The sequence below is a fragment of the Chanos chanos genome, chromosome 5, assembly GCF_902362185.1.
Source record: "Chanos chanos chromosome 5, fChaCha1.1, whole genome shotgun sequence".
NCBI classification, from domain to species: Eukaryota; Metazoa; Chordata; class Actinopteri; order Gonorynchiformes; family Chanidae; genus Chanos; species Chanos chanos.
Window position 1 is genome coordinate 6,432,251 of NC_044499.1, and position 15,811 is coordinate 6,448,061.

Below are 15,811 nucleotides of genomic sequence, written 5' to 3' on the forward strand. Positions count from 1 at the left end.
AATCTCCCGGGTCTCTTCCTCACAGGGCAGTTAATTTAGTCTAGGGGAATGAGGCTGCCACATATTTTCACTGGAGGGAGAAATAATAGACTGCCTTTTTGTCCACTCTACAAGCTGCGCCGTACAGACAACATCGTGCACTTGGAGGTTATTTGGATTTGCATTTGTCTTTGTGTTATTTGTGTTTACTCTGTGACTCATCCTATTTATTAATAATCACGCGGTAGATTTCCCATCGGGTCATATGGATTATTTTTTGCGTAGTTAACATAGTTATTTAATTTCCAGTGTCATAAACGTCTCCTTCCTAAGATACAACCTTGTTACTTAAGCTACACTCCATTATAAAGCTGTAAAGCACGCAACACCGTCACTTAAAATACGACAACAAATGTTTGCGAAAAAGAGCTACGCGACTTTCATCACCCGCCTCGGACCTACCGCCGTATCACCGCTTCCACAGAAACCGTAGGTCAGTACCACGAACCTTCGCTGGCCGACGCATGGACAAAATCAAAAGTCTCGAAAGACAATACACTCTCTGTTCATTTGAGTTGCCTTAAACACGCGAGGCCTTCAATAAAAAGCGTGTCCCCGCTGCTTAGTCCGTTCGAAGATCTTTACTCACTTTGTCTGATCAGCACAGGAACAATCAGTGAGCAGCGTCGGGCAGTGAAAAGGAGAATGGCCCTGACTGTCACATCCTGCCCTGGGGGAACAAGGACAATTGTGTCCCTTTGGGCTCCAGACCACAGCCTGCCAACGCAGTCAGCACAGCTGGGCTTGAGAAACCTTGAATGTGGGACATGTGTCTACATGGTAAGATGGTGCCTTCACTGGATGTGAAGGGCTATTTCATAACCGCAGCTCAACGTAAACGGAGTGAGTTTCCTCTCCCCACGGAGAAAAATGGGAGATATTTGGTTAAGGCTGATAAAGACCTTACTGCTAACAAAGCTGTGTTGTTGTTTTTTTTTTAGGGTCAACACCTGCTCTGAGATCATTATAAAAGTAATTATGAAAACGTGCAGGATCATCAAAACAGCAGAAATGATTTCCAGTTGAAATAGCACCACTTAAAAAATAGCAACAGTGTGATTGTTGAAGAATTACAAGAACATAATGTTGAGGGGACACTCTACATTAAAAAAAAAAAAGTATTTGTCCTGCCATACTCCTCACCCACTAAAATCGGCCTGTGTCAGTTTTTTGAAATATTACTTGCATAAAAATACCAGAGAAGCAAAAAAAAAGCATTCGATTCTGAGACACTGAAATCAGGAGGTCACTTCAAGAGATTATCGGCCTAATTTTTTAACAAGTACCATAAAATCTCCTCTCTCGTCGTCAGCGTGTATATACTGTACTGTAAAAAGAGAGTAAGAATCCAAATACGTTTTAGAGTGTTCTTGACCACATGGAACCTCTCTCAGTGAGCCTGTAAAGAGCAGAGTGGGTTTTTTTTTTTGAGCGGTTCTGGTACCTGTATCTGGGTCACACTGATGCTCACAGGGGTCCAGCAGGCGTCGGCCACACAACTCGTTGACCCATGGGCCGCTGGCGTTCTGTTGGTAATACAGCAGCACCTGTGCCGGATTCAGCCAATCAGAAGCATCCAGCTGGCTACCCTGGAGCAAAATGAACCTAGACCCTGAGGAGGAGAAGAGAGCAGAGAAAAGCAGAAAACACATCTGTTAGAGTCACACTGAGAAAAAAAAAAAGAAACACTGAGTCCCTCCTCCAAAACCTACAGCATTAACACCACAAGTAAACATTATTACAATGCCTAAAGCCAAGGCTAAAAAACAATAACAATAAAAAAAAAAAAAGAAAGAACAACGGTCTTAAATCTTTTGATAAAGAGCTACCATAACTCTACTCAAGCTTGGAGAATGAAGGGTTTTTGTGTTTGTTAGCTGTAGTGTGTCATTTTTAAAGCAAGAGAAAATACGAAGGTGAACACATAACTTTGACTCGTTTTCAGCAAAGTGAACAGAGTCAGGGCTGCAGGCTGACAAAGGGTTGTCGCGTCATTCTCCAGGAAGCACAACAGTTGTAACACGAATATGACCTCAGCTTAATGCTTATGCCCAGAATTCTGTCTCCCTCCCCTGAATATTCACCAAAGCCAAAACTATGCCAATGTGGCTTTGAGAGAGAGAGAGAGAGAGAGAGAAAAAAACCAAAACGTTCTTTTGTTCAAAAACCTGATTTTATCAAGTCTTTTATGGGCATTAAGTTTAAGTCTGATAATGTTGTTGAGGCATTTATGGACACGTCTAAAACTGATCTGATTTTTCTGATTCAAAAGGCGAGCCTTAAATCCATCACTATTCTCTTCTTTTCAAAATTTGTCCCTCCAGAATATTAAGCAATCGAACCTAACATGCAGAAGCTCACAGAATGAAGGCAAAGCCAGTTATTGTGGGCAATAAATATGAAATTTCTGCCTGTCGTGTCAGCTGAAAATGCTAATGAGAGCAGCCAGAGTGCTTTGGCCCAGTGCTTTGGACTGCAGGTGTCACATTGAAATTCATTAACAAACTCATCCAACAAATGCAACAACCCCAGTCAAACACACATGTGAAAAAACAAAGCAATCTAGATCCGGTATTTACTTGGCGCGACTGTCTGTCTGCCTCGCTCTCTCTCTCTCTCTCTGTGTGTATGTTATTTCTGCGGTGTGTGAGTGTGGTGTTTGCGCATGCATGCGTGCAAGTGTGTGCGTGTGCGAGTGTGTTTGTGCATGTACGTGTGTGTGTGTTTGCAAGTGTGTATACATGCATGTGCAGTCAGTTGTGGGTTTTTGTGTGCGTATGCCCTGTATGTGAGTGTGTGTGTGTACACATATATATATATATATATATATATATATATATATATATGTGTGTGTGTGTGTGTGTGTGTGTGTGTGTGTGTGTGTGTATACACGTGTGTGTGTGTGTGTGTGTGTTCCTGACATGGCCTGAACAGGCTTTGATGATTTCATAGCACATCTGTTGGGATCTCAAACAAGACACGGAGGAGGGCAGCACCACATTTGCATTTTTATGCGTTGTGGGGTTTGGGGGAACGTGGAGGTCACGACCCCTCGTGGGTTTCACAGGGCGGTGCGTGATTTGATTACCATCAGCGATGAGATGCTCAGGAACGTGGAGTGTGACTCGGACATTTAGGCTGCAGGAGAGATGAGAAGAGCAGACCAGGCCGATCACACAGCTGACCACGCTGATCAAAGTAAGGGTGGTCTTATTGATCGGGCTACGTGGGGATCCTGGAGGGATGACAGAGAGTGAGAGAGAGAGAGAGAGAGAGAGAGAGAGAGAGCGAGAGAGAGAGAGAGAAAGTGAGAGAGAGCAACAGAGAGAAACAACAAAGCCTAGATCCTGTGAGACTGGTAAATTCACTTTTCCTCCTCTGTAGTGCACACAGGAGTCAGATTCAAACACCTCCATGCCAAGGCTCTCTGACCAGGAGTCAGGCACTGGATCAAACTCATGGCCTGTGGGAACTTGAGCTCTGGCAGAATGGCAGCGCTAGGAAGACAACAGTGGACCTTTTGAAGGTTTCCACAGTATGTGCTGAGAAATGACAATATCTAATAATGAAAAAAAAGAAAAAGAGATCAAGAGGGAGCTTTTTTTTTTTTTTTTTGCACTTGGTTGTCATCTGTTGCCAAACGAGCTTGGTTCAGTGCCACCTGTGTTCATCTGTTATCTTTTTTAATCACAGTCGTGAGTTCTCTCTCTCTCTTCCTCTCTCTCTTACACATACACACACACACACACACACACACACGTACACAGACATGAAAAGAGTGAGACAAAGGGACACACACACACAGACACAGACACACACACACACACACACACGGATACGTAGAGCTACAGATCCAGAGAAAGGGACTGAGATGAATGATTTGACCCTGTGTTGTGGCAGGGCTAATAAGCTGTCCAGTCAGTGAGTTTTAAAAGGTCCTCTCCCACTCAGCTCTGCCCTCACACTCCCTGCAGCTCATTAACTGACATTTGAAGCCTGTTCTAGAAACATCTCAATTCACACACCACATACACGGCTGAATTAATAACCAACGGCAAAAGGGGGGGAAACAGACACAGGGAGACACTGTAAAAGGGGACAGCAACCAAGCTTTGAATTCACCCCACCCTCCAACCCTCCCCCACTCCTTACCAATGTTGCAGATAACTGTTTACACTATCTTTGATAGGGTATTGGATGACATAGTCAAAGAGAGTTATACCTCACATTAATTTGCATCTAGTTTTCTATTAAACTCTAACAACGCACTATAAGCCTTAAGGTGATAATGCGGGGAATTATTACTGACTATGTAATGAAGGAGCTGATCTGAAACTAAAATGGGAGGATTGTTTGGTCACATGTGCAACAAGGAAACCCTCACTGCAACTTAGTCAATGGATCGCTGTGAGTTTCTTAATTATTAACAGTGATTTTGAATCAACTTCTTAAAATGCATAGCACACAAAATACTGTAAGCGAAGACATAGTTTTCCTCTCATAACCTTTTGTTTTGTTTTTTGTTTTTGTTTTTTTTTTTTACTGTCTTTACTATAGACTATCCTGTTAGACACTGGGGATATTACAACATCCCAGAGACCTTTTTATTTTTAACTCTTCTCCTGCAACACTAATCTGTTATTAGAGAATTATAATAAGTTAAAGCGCTAAATCGTGATAAATCAGAATGCCAATAAAAATAAGTCAGCATGTACTCAACAACAACAAAAAAAGAAAATTAAACAAGAAATGAATGCGTGATCTCGCTATAAAAATCATTCAGTGAGATAAAGTTTACGTGCATACAGTCCTGTTATAGCAACATTCTGCAGTAATACTCTATGCCTACACTACTAATAACTCTCTTACTTGTCTCTGGGATGCCTGAGGTACAATAGGATTTCTGCAGTCCCTCTTCACACACTGTCTCTGAAATCACACTCGAAAATTCTTTATGTTTCCCACAACACCAATTTCTAATTCTCGATTTTTTTTCTCTGAATCAATATGTATATGTACCTTTCTCTGCTTTATGCACAAATAGACCCATATGGCCAGACATGTGCAGAAATTATATGAAACATCTTCTTTCTGAAGTGCTTTAACCAAATAGACAGGAAGATTTTTGTTCGTGTTGTTGTTGTTGTTGTTGTTGTTGTTGTTGTTGTTGTCGTTACTGTTGTTGTCGTTGTGCTACTCTGCAACTTAGTCGTAATGTTGATAACATGATAATAGTAATGTTTATACTACTGCTTGTAGAAAACCTGCTTTTTCTCAGTAATTACTAATGTAGCCTGTTCAAAATGCTTCAGTTATTGGATTTGTCAGGTATACATTTTTAAACTCACTGCCAAATCAAGTTGACAAAAATAGTTGTAAATTGTACAGTGCAGTTTGAATACCTATAAACATTTCCACACACAAAGACAATGAAAGGTACCAGAGAAAACACTTTGATAGAGCCACAGTATATTGCCTGACAAATATGCATTTACACATTCAGATAAACTTCAACACCTATAGCACAACATTCAGTGTTTTCACATTACTGGAATATACAGGATGACAGCTGACACTTAAAAAATAAAAACTAACCAAAACACATCTTTCAAAATCAACACATTCCTATGACCAAATTACCCATTTCATCTCTCCCTTCCTCTCTCTCTCTCTTACACACACATACACGCACACACACAGAGTTCTGTAATTTGTGAAGAAATGCAAAACAACCCACTATGTCTATAATTAACTTAAGCCCAATTAAAGGTGTTGTTTCCTCAGCTGACTTGTGCTGGTTTCTGACATATGCATGCCTTTAACAGATGGTAATTGGTTGAGGGCTCCATTAAAGAAGGACATGATTGGCTGTTTACTGCCTGAAGGTTGGCAGCTTCTTCAAAACTTTGGAGAGCGTAGTTTCTGTAGTACCTTTTCACAACACTATACAGCACACCTCCAGGGACGAGACATGCTCGGTCAGAACACATGCCTTTAGTGCAATATATCACTGTCAGATCTCCAACACACAGTCTTTACATGCATGATAATGACGCTCAACTTTCAAACGGTTCATCTTAAGAGGGTCAGCCAATTCCACTCCCAGTGTTTCTCACTTCTCTAATGTCAACAAACATACGCCGCGATTCATAAACAACGACGAGCCGCTCGCGGCTTCAGATCTACACATTTATCACGAACTATAAATATATAACCGGAATTTCCAATCAATTATGTATTTTTCCCTTTAGAAAATGAAAACAAAACAAAACAAAAAACAAGAAAACCATTTAGTACTGGTGCTAACTGGTCCAAATTAAGCTCAAACATTTCTCTCTTTTTTGTGTTCGTGTGAGTGAGCCAAAAAGGCTGAGAAGTTACGCATGCTGTCACAGGCAGACTGAATTCAAATCTGGGAGACAGAGAAACACTGGGCTTTCTTCCCATTTTTCCACCTGGTTTACTCAGTCTTGGAAAATGGTAAAATTGGAGTACAGAAAAACAAAAAAAAAAGCATTCGACATAAAAATGAAAAACAACACTTGGACTAACAGGCACATACACTCATTTTGACACATGCCTCTTACATAAAGTGTATATAGTTGTGCATTTTCATCACAACTACCGAAAACACTTTGCTCAGACAATCTGAACAAAGTCCTTCAACGACACAGAGAGACACACACGGCATGAGCAGGATCTGCGGATGGTGTTGTTGATGTTGTTCTTGTTCTTTTTTTTTTTTTGTTGTTGTTGTTGTTGCTGTTGTTGTTGACTCATGCTGTTGTGATGGAGAAGAGTGTTGACGGTGTGGAAGTCCTCCTTACCCCCGGAGCCCCAGGCTGTGTTGGCGTTACCGTTTCTCATACCTCGGCCGCGTCGACGGCTGCGGTTCGGGTCGGTGTAATAGGTCAGCTGGGGGTCACTGTCGGCCTCTGTCCCTGAATCTCCATCCGGGTTCAAGAATGTTGAACCCGCTAAAGAAATTCACACAGAAACCACTCATCAAAACAGAAACGCAAGCATTTAAACGAAACAAAGAACAAAAGTAGGGAGAAGAAATGCATAAACATGGATTAAAATAAACCTATAAATCTATTATTGTCCAGTGTTGAACAGAGAATCTAGAAAATGTACTGACACACACTAGGCCAACTGTGGTGTACAAAACGATTGCAAGTCTTAGTTATCCTAACGACAATGGCTTTGGTTTTAATCCCATATAGTCTGCATATCAGTATTGCATTAGCAATACATCTTGCACAACTGCATGTAAAGTTTAGGTCATGTCGCAATTTGCCTTTATCAGCTGCCTCAACCGCCTTGTAATCAAAATGTGCATGTTTTCTTAATGCTACGCAAGAGCGGCTCTCATGGAGTGGAAAAGAGACGATGAATAATTATTTTATTTTTTTAAATTGTTTCACAATAGCCATTATTACAGTCTTTGCCATTTTTTACTGAAATAATACAATTTAAAAAAAAATGACAATAATTCAATTTTTTATCATTATTATTTCAACGAAACGGAGAATCTGATCCATAGTTTAAATTGTCATATCTGTTTAAAACGTACGGAAGAATATCACAGAAGGATGGGGACCATCACTGATTAATCTTTAGTTCTGCATCAGAGAAAATAATCTGAAATTTGTAGGCTTTTGGGCCATAGTGAGAGTCTGAAATTACAACTCCCTTCAAATAAATGCAAACTCGCAATGTGTCAGGTGACTAGTCCAACGAATAATTAAATGATATGATTACAATCAATTAAAAACAGATGAAGTGGACATTTATTCTGGCTGACTGAATAGGCAGTGTATCTGTCTAAATGAAAAAAAAGGTGTAAATAATAAACCTTTCTGTGTGTTAATTGTTGTGTGATTTGAGGGTTTAAACAGCATGTCTTTTTGCAGTTTGCAGCGATTAGTGTACCTTGAGAAAATGACCAGGAAAACAATTAAAAGGAAACCTTTTTTTTCTTCATTTTTAAGTTTAAAAAAACGTTATGATGAAGCAGAATGTCATCGCTACATTAATTTTCTCCTCTGTACACGAGGATTCAAGAGTCAAGAGAAGACCAGCTGTGCGTTATTACAATTTAGATTGTGGATTAATTTAACCACGGTGCGCTGGAATGGGACTTAAACTCAGTTAACTATGAGAGTTTGTTGGTACAGAATTCTGTAGATGCACTGTAACTAACTTTTTCTTTTAAAATGTGAAACGTGTTTCTGAGTGTTTTTTTTTTTCCCTAATTGGTTACAAATCCCACAACAGCTAAAACACAAATTTGAATGAAATTATTGCTTTTCTTTTAATGAACTGAAACACTTACATATTCCATTTACACCAGTCACTCACATAATCAAATGCTACTTAAGGTAACTTTTTGGTAACGTCAGTAAGTATTGTTTCCAGGGCCTTCTACATCAAAAGCATTGTGGTGTCTTTAATCAAACGTTTCATCTGTTAGCTATTAACTGTCAATCATTCTACAACATACTATCAATCAGTCCTAGTGGCAAAACCAATATATATACAGTGTGTATATATATATATATATATATATATATATATATATATATATATATATATGTGTGTGTGTGTGTGTGTGTGTGTATATATATATATATATATATATATATATATATATATATATATATATATATACATATATATATATGCACTTTCACAGTAAAAATGTTCAGGGAGATGATGAAAAAAAATGACAGCTGGCGACGAAGAGGAGGATGATACAATGATGAAGAATGGTTAAATAAGAATGAGAGAAAATGCAGACCAGAACAAGTCCTGAGGTGCCTATGTCTTTGTGGATCTATACAATACTAATAACAACATCTCACTGTACCGTGACTTTAGGCCAGTGTGGCAGCACATGCAGGATCTTAGCAGCATAAATATAGTGTTTATGTCCAACTGAACAGCTATGATATTCTCTATACCACCAAAGCTTTTGCAACTGTTTTCTCAGTGATTACATACAGTAAACTGTATAAGAGCAGCAAGGGCAGGATCTGGTTTCATTAAAGTGCAGCCAACAGGTGTACATGACTGTAAATCAAAAGTGCCAGAGAGCTGATCTATACCATTAGCTTGTTAAGAAGAAAAAAAAAAAAAGAAAAGAAAAGAAAAAGAAAACAAATGGGAATGATTCCCGAAACTTTCCAGCTCCACTGCCAGAGCTACAATGCAGATGGATGAGAGGATGCGTTGCTATGGCAATCCATCAGACAAAGTATATGTTGTGTAATGCACAACGCCTTACAAGAGCGTGAGGTCCCACACAACTGAATCAGAGCAGGTATCACTAATCAGGGAAGAATGTTAATAATGCATTGAAAACACTCCGAATCAACATGTGCGGTGGAAAAAAAAAGACACGCTGAGTAACTTGCAGTACGTCATAGAAACACACAAAAAACACAAAGTCATATTCACACATTCCATTTCTGTGTTTATCAGGTTTCATTTAAATGTCTCTTATGCAAAACACATTATTTACAAACAGACATTTGTAAATATAAGTGATACATCAAATGCAGGGGTATGGAAAACATAATAGTATTATGCTTCCTTTTGATTCTTTGTCACAAGACACAAAGGACTCTATTTACCCCTGCTGAGAGCATGACAAACGCTTTTACAGAGTGGTGTATGAAACACAAATACATGCTATCTACAAGCAATGGTTTATACTATTTCTGACAGGACTGAGGTAATATTATTTGTGCCTCTTCATTTGTTCACTCCAGTATAGCCATCATTTTCAAAGAAAAGGTATGTCATAACAAACTGAGCTTCAAAGCACAATGTGATATTCTAACATGGTTGTAATGATGCTTTTAGATGCTAATAACCAAGGAGACTCTGAAATTATGTGAATTATATGAATGCAAGTACAGCTACAAACAATGTCTTTCTGTTGTCTACAAACAATGTGGTATATGTACCTGCAATATATTGAAAAAAGATGACTTTTTTCCCCCTGGTAGTCAGCATTTTGTTTTGGGGTTTGTTGTCGGAGTTTCTGAGTTTGTTGTGTATTAGCAAGAACTGATCTCTTTAAAATTGGAGGGAGAGAGAGACAAGGAGAAAGAGAGAGAGAGAGAGAGAGAGAGAGAGAGAGAGAGAGAGAGAACAAAAACTACTTGATGCCAAAGTTCAAGTAAAACAATATTTTGCAATAACAGCAAAATTTCACATTGAAATACTGAAAACCAACATATTTCCTTCAGTTTGTGAAGCCACAAGCCTTTAGTCTCAAAGCGAAACAAAAAAAAAAACAAACAAAAAGGAGAGTACTTGAACAATGAATAACAAAGTCTTTCGACTGACATTATTTCATAAAAAATATACAGCAGACATTTGAACAACCGCTCAACACACTTGGTTATTCTGAGGAGAGAAGGCTGAGGTGCATGAAAACTCCTTAAGGATGAGGCCATAGCAGACTGTTGTCAGAATGTCACTGACCTTCAACAGTGTGCAAGTGGCCAGCCGCAGAAACCATGTTTAATCCAATAAAACAACTTCAGTAATGACTTACTGAAGGAGAGTTTAAGGCATGCCGCAAGATAAACAACAACATGTTTTGGTATGCTATAAACCGCCACACCGCTTCTGAAACAGATGCGTGGAAAGGGAAAAGAAGAGGCATTTTACGTGCTTCACAGATGAAATGATAAAGAAGATTGTGAAAACGGTAAGGGTCGAAACAAACTCGTTTTATGGGGAACAATGGTCTGGAATTGGCGTCTATGCATTCTTCAACAGATCTTACAATACACAAACACTCGTCGATAAATCGGAGCGATACTCAAGGTTTGTAAAAGGCTACGACACAGAACCATGCCATGTGAAACAAATTTTTACACACAGTCTTTGTGTGTTTTCATAATATCTTATCACAAATACAATGAAAGAACATATCCTCACAACACAGAACTTAACGGTTAACATAAAAGAAAAAACTGAGGGAAAGAAGGTGAAGCGAAAGATATCTTAGACTTCAAATGAAAACCAAAGGTTGTGGGGGGGGAGGGGGCAAATGGAGGAACAGCTCCAGCAAAAACACTACAATACATCTCTTTGTCTGAGTAGCTACAGATGGATAAAAGAAGCCTCTTTCAAAGGAATAAGCTGTAAATCTCAAAGAGCAGGTGAGGTGTATGCAGTAGTCTAGACAATTAGGCAAGGGGCAAAGGGTGGAAAGCTCTATGCTAAGGAATAAAAGATGAGCATGTTTAAATATTCAAGACACAGTGCAGACGAGTACTCTGCATGCGGTTCAGCTGCTAATATCTCCAACAGTAAAAGTTATCCTGTTCTCACTCTCTCTCTCTCTCTCTCTCTCTCTCTCTCTCACCGGGTACTGGAGGTCAATCATTAGAGTGACTCTGAGTGTCACCTCACACACATTCACATGACTCACACACACACACACACATTCACGCACTCACTCAGAAGAAGAAATAGCAAAGTGATGCTGGTTTTAGTTCCAGAAATCTTAAAAATATCAACTCATTAAACATGTAAGTAGCAGCTCCAATTTGCTAAATGAGGTAACAGAAATATGAATGGCACATGAACAACTGGAAGGAATTAAAATAACCGAATGCACATTTTAACACATAATATAATGTATCGGTTAAAAATAGGACACTGACAGGCAAAACAATGGTTTCAAGATTATTTGGCCAGTGGCGGATGTATGTGTAGCAATACATAGTTAATTATGGAAAATATATTCATACAACAGGGGAACAATGATCCTTGGTGATGCAGAAGAAAACAAACACATAAATAATCAATGGACTTGCTGATTTTTCATCAAACACCTTTTTGTCCTGTGGTGTTTCGCATAAACATACAGAGGTAAAATGAATATGAATAACTATGGAAATTTAGTATTGCTAATTGAGTGAGTAAGCAGCTTAGGGGCAGAGAGAGAGCAATCGGAGATGAGAAAACCAAAGAAAACTTGGAACACATAGACACACATTTGCCCAAAAAACACCTGGGTTCTTGTTTGCTTCTCTAGAGAAATAATGAGTAAACTGTTTGGAAATTTATCATTTCAGAGACTGAATATCATCTGTTCTCTGCCCCTCTAGCTTTACCAACAGGCTTTGAGAATGCAAAAGGAACATGTTTCTTTGCCTTCATGGCCATACTAGTCATGTAGTGTAACTTTCATCAGCACATTTAGACGGTTTACTTATTTGGTTCTATGTTTTGTTTTGTTTTATTTTGGTCTTAAGTGAGCTTTGACTTTCATACTCATTTGCAATAAACAGTCGGTAAAAATGCAGGCGGCAAAAGAACATGATCAAAACAAGCCCCCTTTTGAAGGTCAGAGAGGAGCGTTAAATTCCATAAGCCAGTGGAGATAATGAAGTATAAAATCAGGAGCTGAAAATAAAATATGGTAGAATATGATAGTTAGCAGACAACAAATGGTACCACTAAATAAATAAATAAATATATAAATACTTAATGCTATCATTTTACTGGACTGGATTTTGCCAAAAAAGTTTTTTTTTTTCCTCATGTCTGAGAAAGACTTCAGTAGAACAATAAACCTTTTTTAAATCTGTAGAGGGATTTTTGCCGGCTTTGGCAGGACAAGACATGAAATAGGGAACGCCGCTGATGATGTCTGAGGAGAGCAGCGTGTGCCACATTCTCTGAATGTACTGACTTTGTGAGAACAACACCACTGGATTAGGCCAGAGAAATGTCACCATTTGGAGAATCACTCTCTGCACTTGTATTCCGTCCTAGTATTATGTAGTACACAGAGAAGATGAGTTACACCGAGGACACTGAGAAGTAAACAACATGACATCTGATTTGTTAATGAGCCCTAGTCCAATATTCTGTTCGGAGACTGAAACTAAAGAGCTTGGCATTAAAAAGCCATTCCATTCCAGTAGTACGACTCAACAAAACACATATAACACAACCAAACTATAAATATATACATAAATACATACGTAAAATATGAAAGTAGAATTTTTCAACAACAGTTCTTGGATAATAAGGTTCTATTTTCAATAAACTACCTTGGCAGGCTATATAACCTTACAGTGCATATAGAGTGAGAACGTAATGGACAATGATGAAGGAAATGAGATGAAGATGAAGATCAGATATGTGTGCACATGCGTGTGTTTGTGTGTGTGTCTATGTGCTGTGTGTGTTAGCGATCTCACCCACTCACACTGTGGTGAGAGTGAAAGCTTTGACAGAACGTTAAATAACATGGCTAATGCAGATACCGTCGATGACTCACCACGCGTTTTGCTGGACAGGCGCTTGCGCTGATTGGTGGAGGTGTTGTGTAGGAGGAGCGTGTTTTGCTGGTGATTGCTGTCAACAGGGCTGGTGGCGATGATGTTATCCTTGTACTTGTTCATTAGAGACAGTTTTGTATTGTCACTCCCTAATGGTAAAAATGTTACAGTTACCACAAAGAAAAACAGATGGATTCAACACAAGGCAACCCATTGAAGAGAGACGGAAATTGACCAAAAGAAAAACAAAAAAACAAAAAACATGGCATTACAAAAGAGCACCTCAGGATTCATATACAGGCAAATGCACAGTGTGCAAGTGTAAAGAGAGGAAGTGCTTTCACAGGCTGAGGACTCTGAAGATATGACATCCTGTCATTTTCTATTATATAAATTCACAAAACCACTCTGTATGTCCATATACACTCTATAATGAGCGAACTGCACAACAAAGACAACTGACATTGCAGGGTTTCTTTTTTATATTGTGTTATCCAGATTATTGTAGCAGCACAAATTACCCCCCTTCTATGTATTCTTCTGGGACTATTCATAGCTGGGTTGTTCTTATGGTGAAACATCAACATCATTTCCAATTCAATCATGGAGCAGAATTTAATATGTTTTGCGTCCAGTGGGTCTGGGCAGCATGTTCGCCACAACAGTTATACTGGTTTTTATTAGTGTTTTAATGTCTTGAAAATGAGGGAATTTGTGTCCTATAGTCTAATGATCATTCACAAAAGCTATCTGGAAAGGCATTGCTCATCTCTCTGGTTCGGATGTCTGGGACGGAATTTCAGCTGTGGCATTTGGTGACAGCACAGTAATGAGTGAGAGACTGTATCCCACTTTTAAATGGATGTGTTCTCCATGACTGTACTGCATGCTGAGACTGTCAAAATACATTTTTGGGTTTTTTTTTGTTTTTTTTAATATGTGCGACCCAACCTGCAGTCCCTGTGGAGCTCACTCCTTTTGGTTTTTCTGACTGCTTTTATGTCTTGGAAATAATGATAAAATAAAATGGACGGTTGGAACTAATTACCTAAAAGATTACAGAACTTTGGAATGAGTTACTTTAAAGGGAGTAACAGTTTGCAGACAGCCTTCTGCTCATCTAGTGAGTTTGTATTTCTTCCCAGCAGTGACACCTGCTCTATAGCTTTAGCTCAAAAATGTATGTATTTGTATGAGTCAGTGTGTGTGTGTGTGTGTGTGTGTATGTGTGTGTGCGTGTGTGTTGGGGTGTGTTTGAGCTCACGCACCAGGGGTGAGGTCCATGTTGACCTTGTCATTGCAGCCTTGCAGCGAATCGAGCGTGCGGGTGACCTGGCTCGTGAAGTCCTCCCCTCCGTTCATGCACTCCCTCTGCAGGTGGTGACGCAGGTCGGTGATGTCGTACTCGTAACCGTCCAGGATGGGCGTCTCGCGGATGCTGAGGGTGCCGCTGGAGTTGTGGCCCTGACCGCGCGAGTTCCGGAGGCTTTCCCTCGCCTGGCCTCCCATCAGCACCGACGGGATGTAGTGGATCTCATTGGCTGCCTCGGCGCTGGCGCTTTTCTGGGGCTGGGGTACTCTGCGACGTTTGCACCAGCGTCTCCGCGTGTACAAAATCAACACCAGACACAGGATAGACAGCAGCAGAGCTATCATCCCTCCCTAAAGAAGGAAGAGATAAAGAGAAGGAGAAAGAAGGAGAGATGTGAGTCAAAGGGAGAAAAAGGGCTACAAATGCACCAAAGACTACTAAACCCGTATTAAAATCCATGGTAAAGCTCCAAACACAGTAATGGACTTTATCTTCTCGGAGTCATCAGTGAAGCATAAATATCCCTAATATACTGTGGAAAATCATTTCACAACTTCTTTGCCACAAGTTTCTTTCTCAGGACACACAGTGAACACAATGACAAGATTCAAATTACCCAACAAACCAGTCGCTCTCATATCATTCACATGCAGCAGTTAAACACAACATATGACTTCTCGAATATCTGAATAACAGGAATTCCGGCACCATAACGGATGATACAGAAAATCCCAATTCAAATAATGACAGACAGAGGAAGCTCAAAGAGAAAAGCGCTTAATCTCCTCTCAACTCGCGTAAAGCTGGGATATCAGCACTGAAGTCAGTTTGCATAAGCTGTTTGCCTACGCTTGCACTGTCAAGGACAGTAGCAAAAATGATACCTGAACGTAGGTCATTTATGCAGAACACTGGCATGCATGGTGCAAAGGCGTCAATAATTCATAATTTGTTTTGTATTGATTAAAAATTCTGAGTAATTTCAAAGTCATTTGCATCCCTGTCCGGCCAAGTAGTGACAGGAAGCTAAGTATATTAGTAGAAAGGAACACTGCACAGACTGGCCAAAAAATAGCAAAAAGTTTTGTGAAGTTGTGGTAGAACTTTTCAATAAATAAATAAATAAATGCATACATACATA

General features: G+C 39.5%; 1 protein-coding gene across 1 annotated transcript in view; it reads right to left on the reverse strand.

Annotated features, from left to right (window-relative positions):
* astn1 (astrotactin 1) overlaps nucleotides 1-15,811 on the reverse strand; it is a 163,258-nt gene that overhangs the window by 107,070 nt on the left and 40,377 nt on the right. Inside the window, exons 3-7 of the mRNA XM_030773550.1 lie at nucleotides 14,627-15,020; nucleotides 13,358-13,507; nucleotides 6,867-7,016; nucleotides 3,128-3,274; nucleotides 1,484-1,651 (exon numbers count right to left, since the gene is read on the reverse strand). Of these exons, the coding sequence (XP_030629410.1) occupies nucleotides 1,484-1,651; nucleotides 3,128-3,274; nucleotides 6,867-7,016; nucleotides 13,358-13,507; nucleotides 14,627-15,020 (1,009 nt within the window). The remainder of the gene's footprint in view (nucleotides 1-1,483; nucleotides 1,652-3,127; nucleotides 3,275-6,866; nucleotides 7,017-13,357; nucleotides 13,508-14,626; nucleotides 15,021-15,811) is intronic.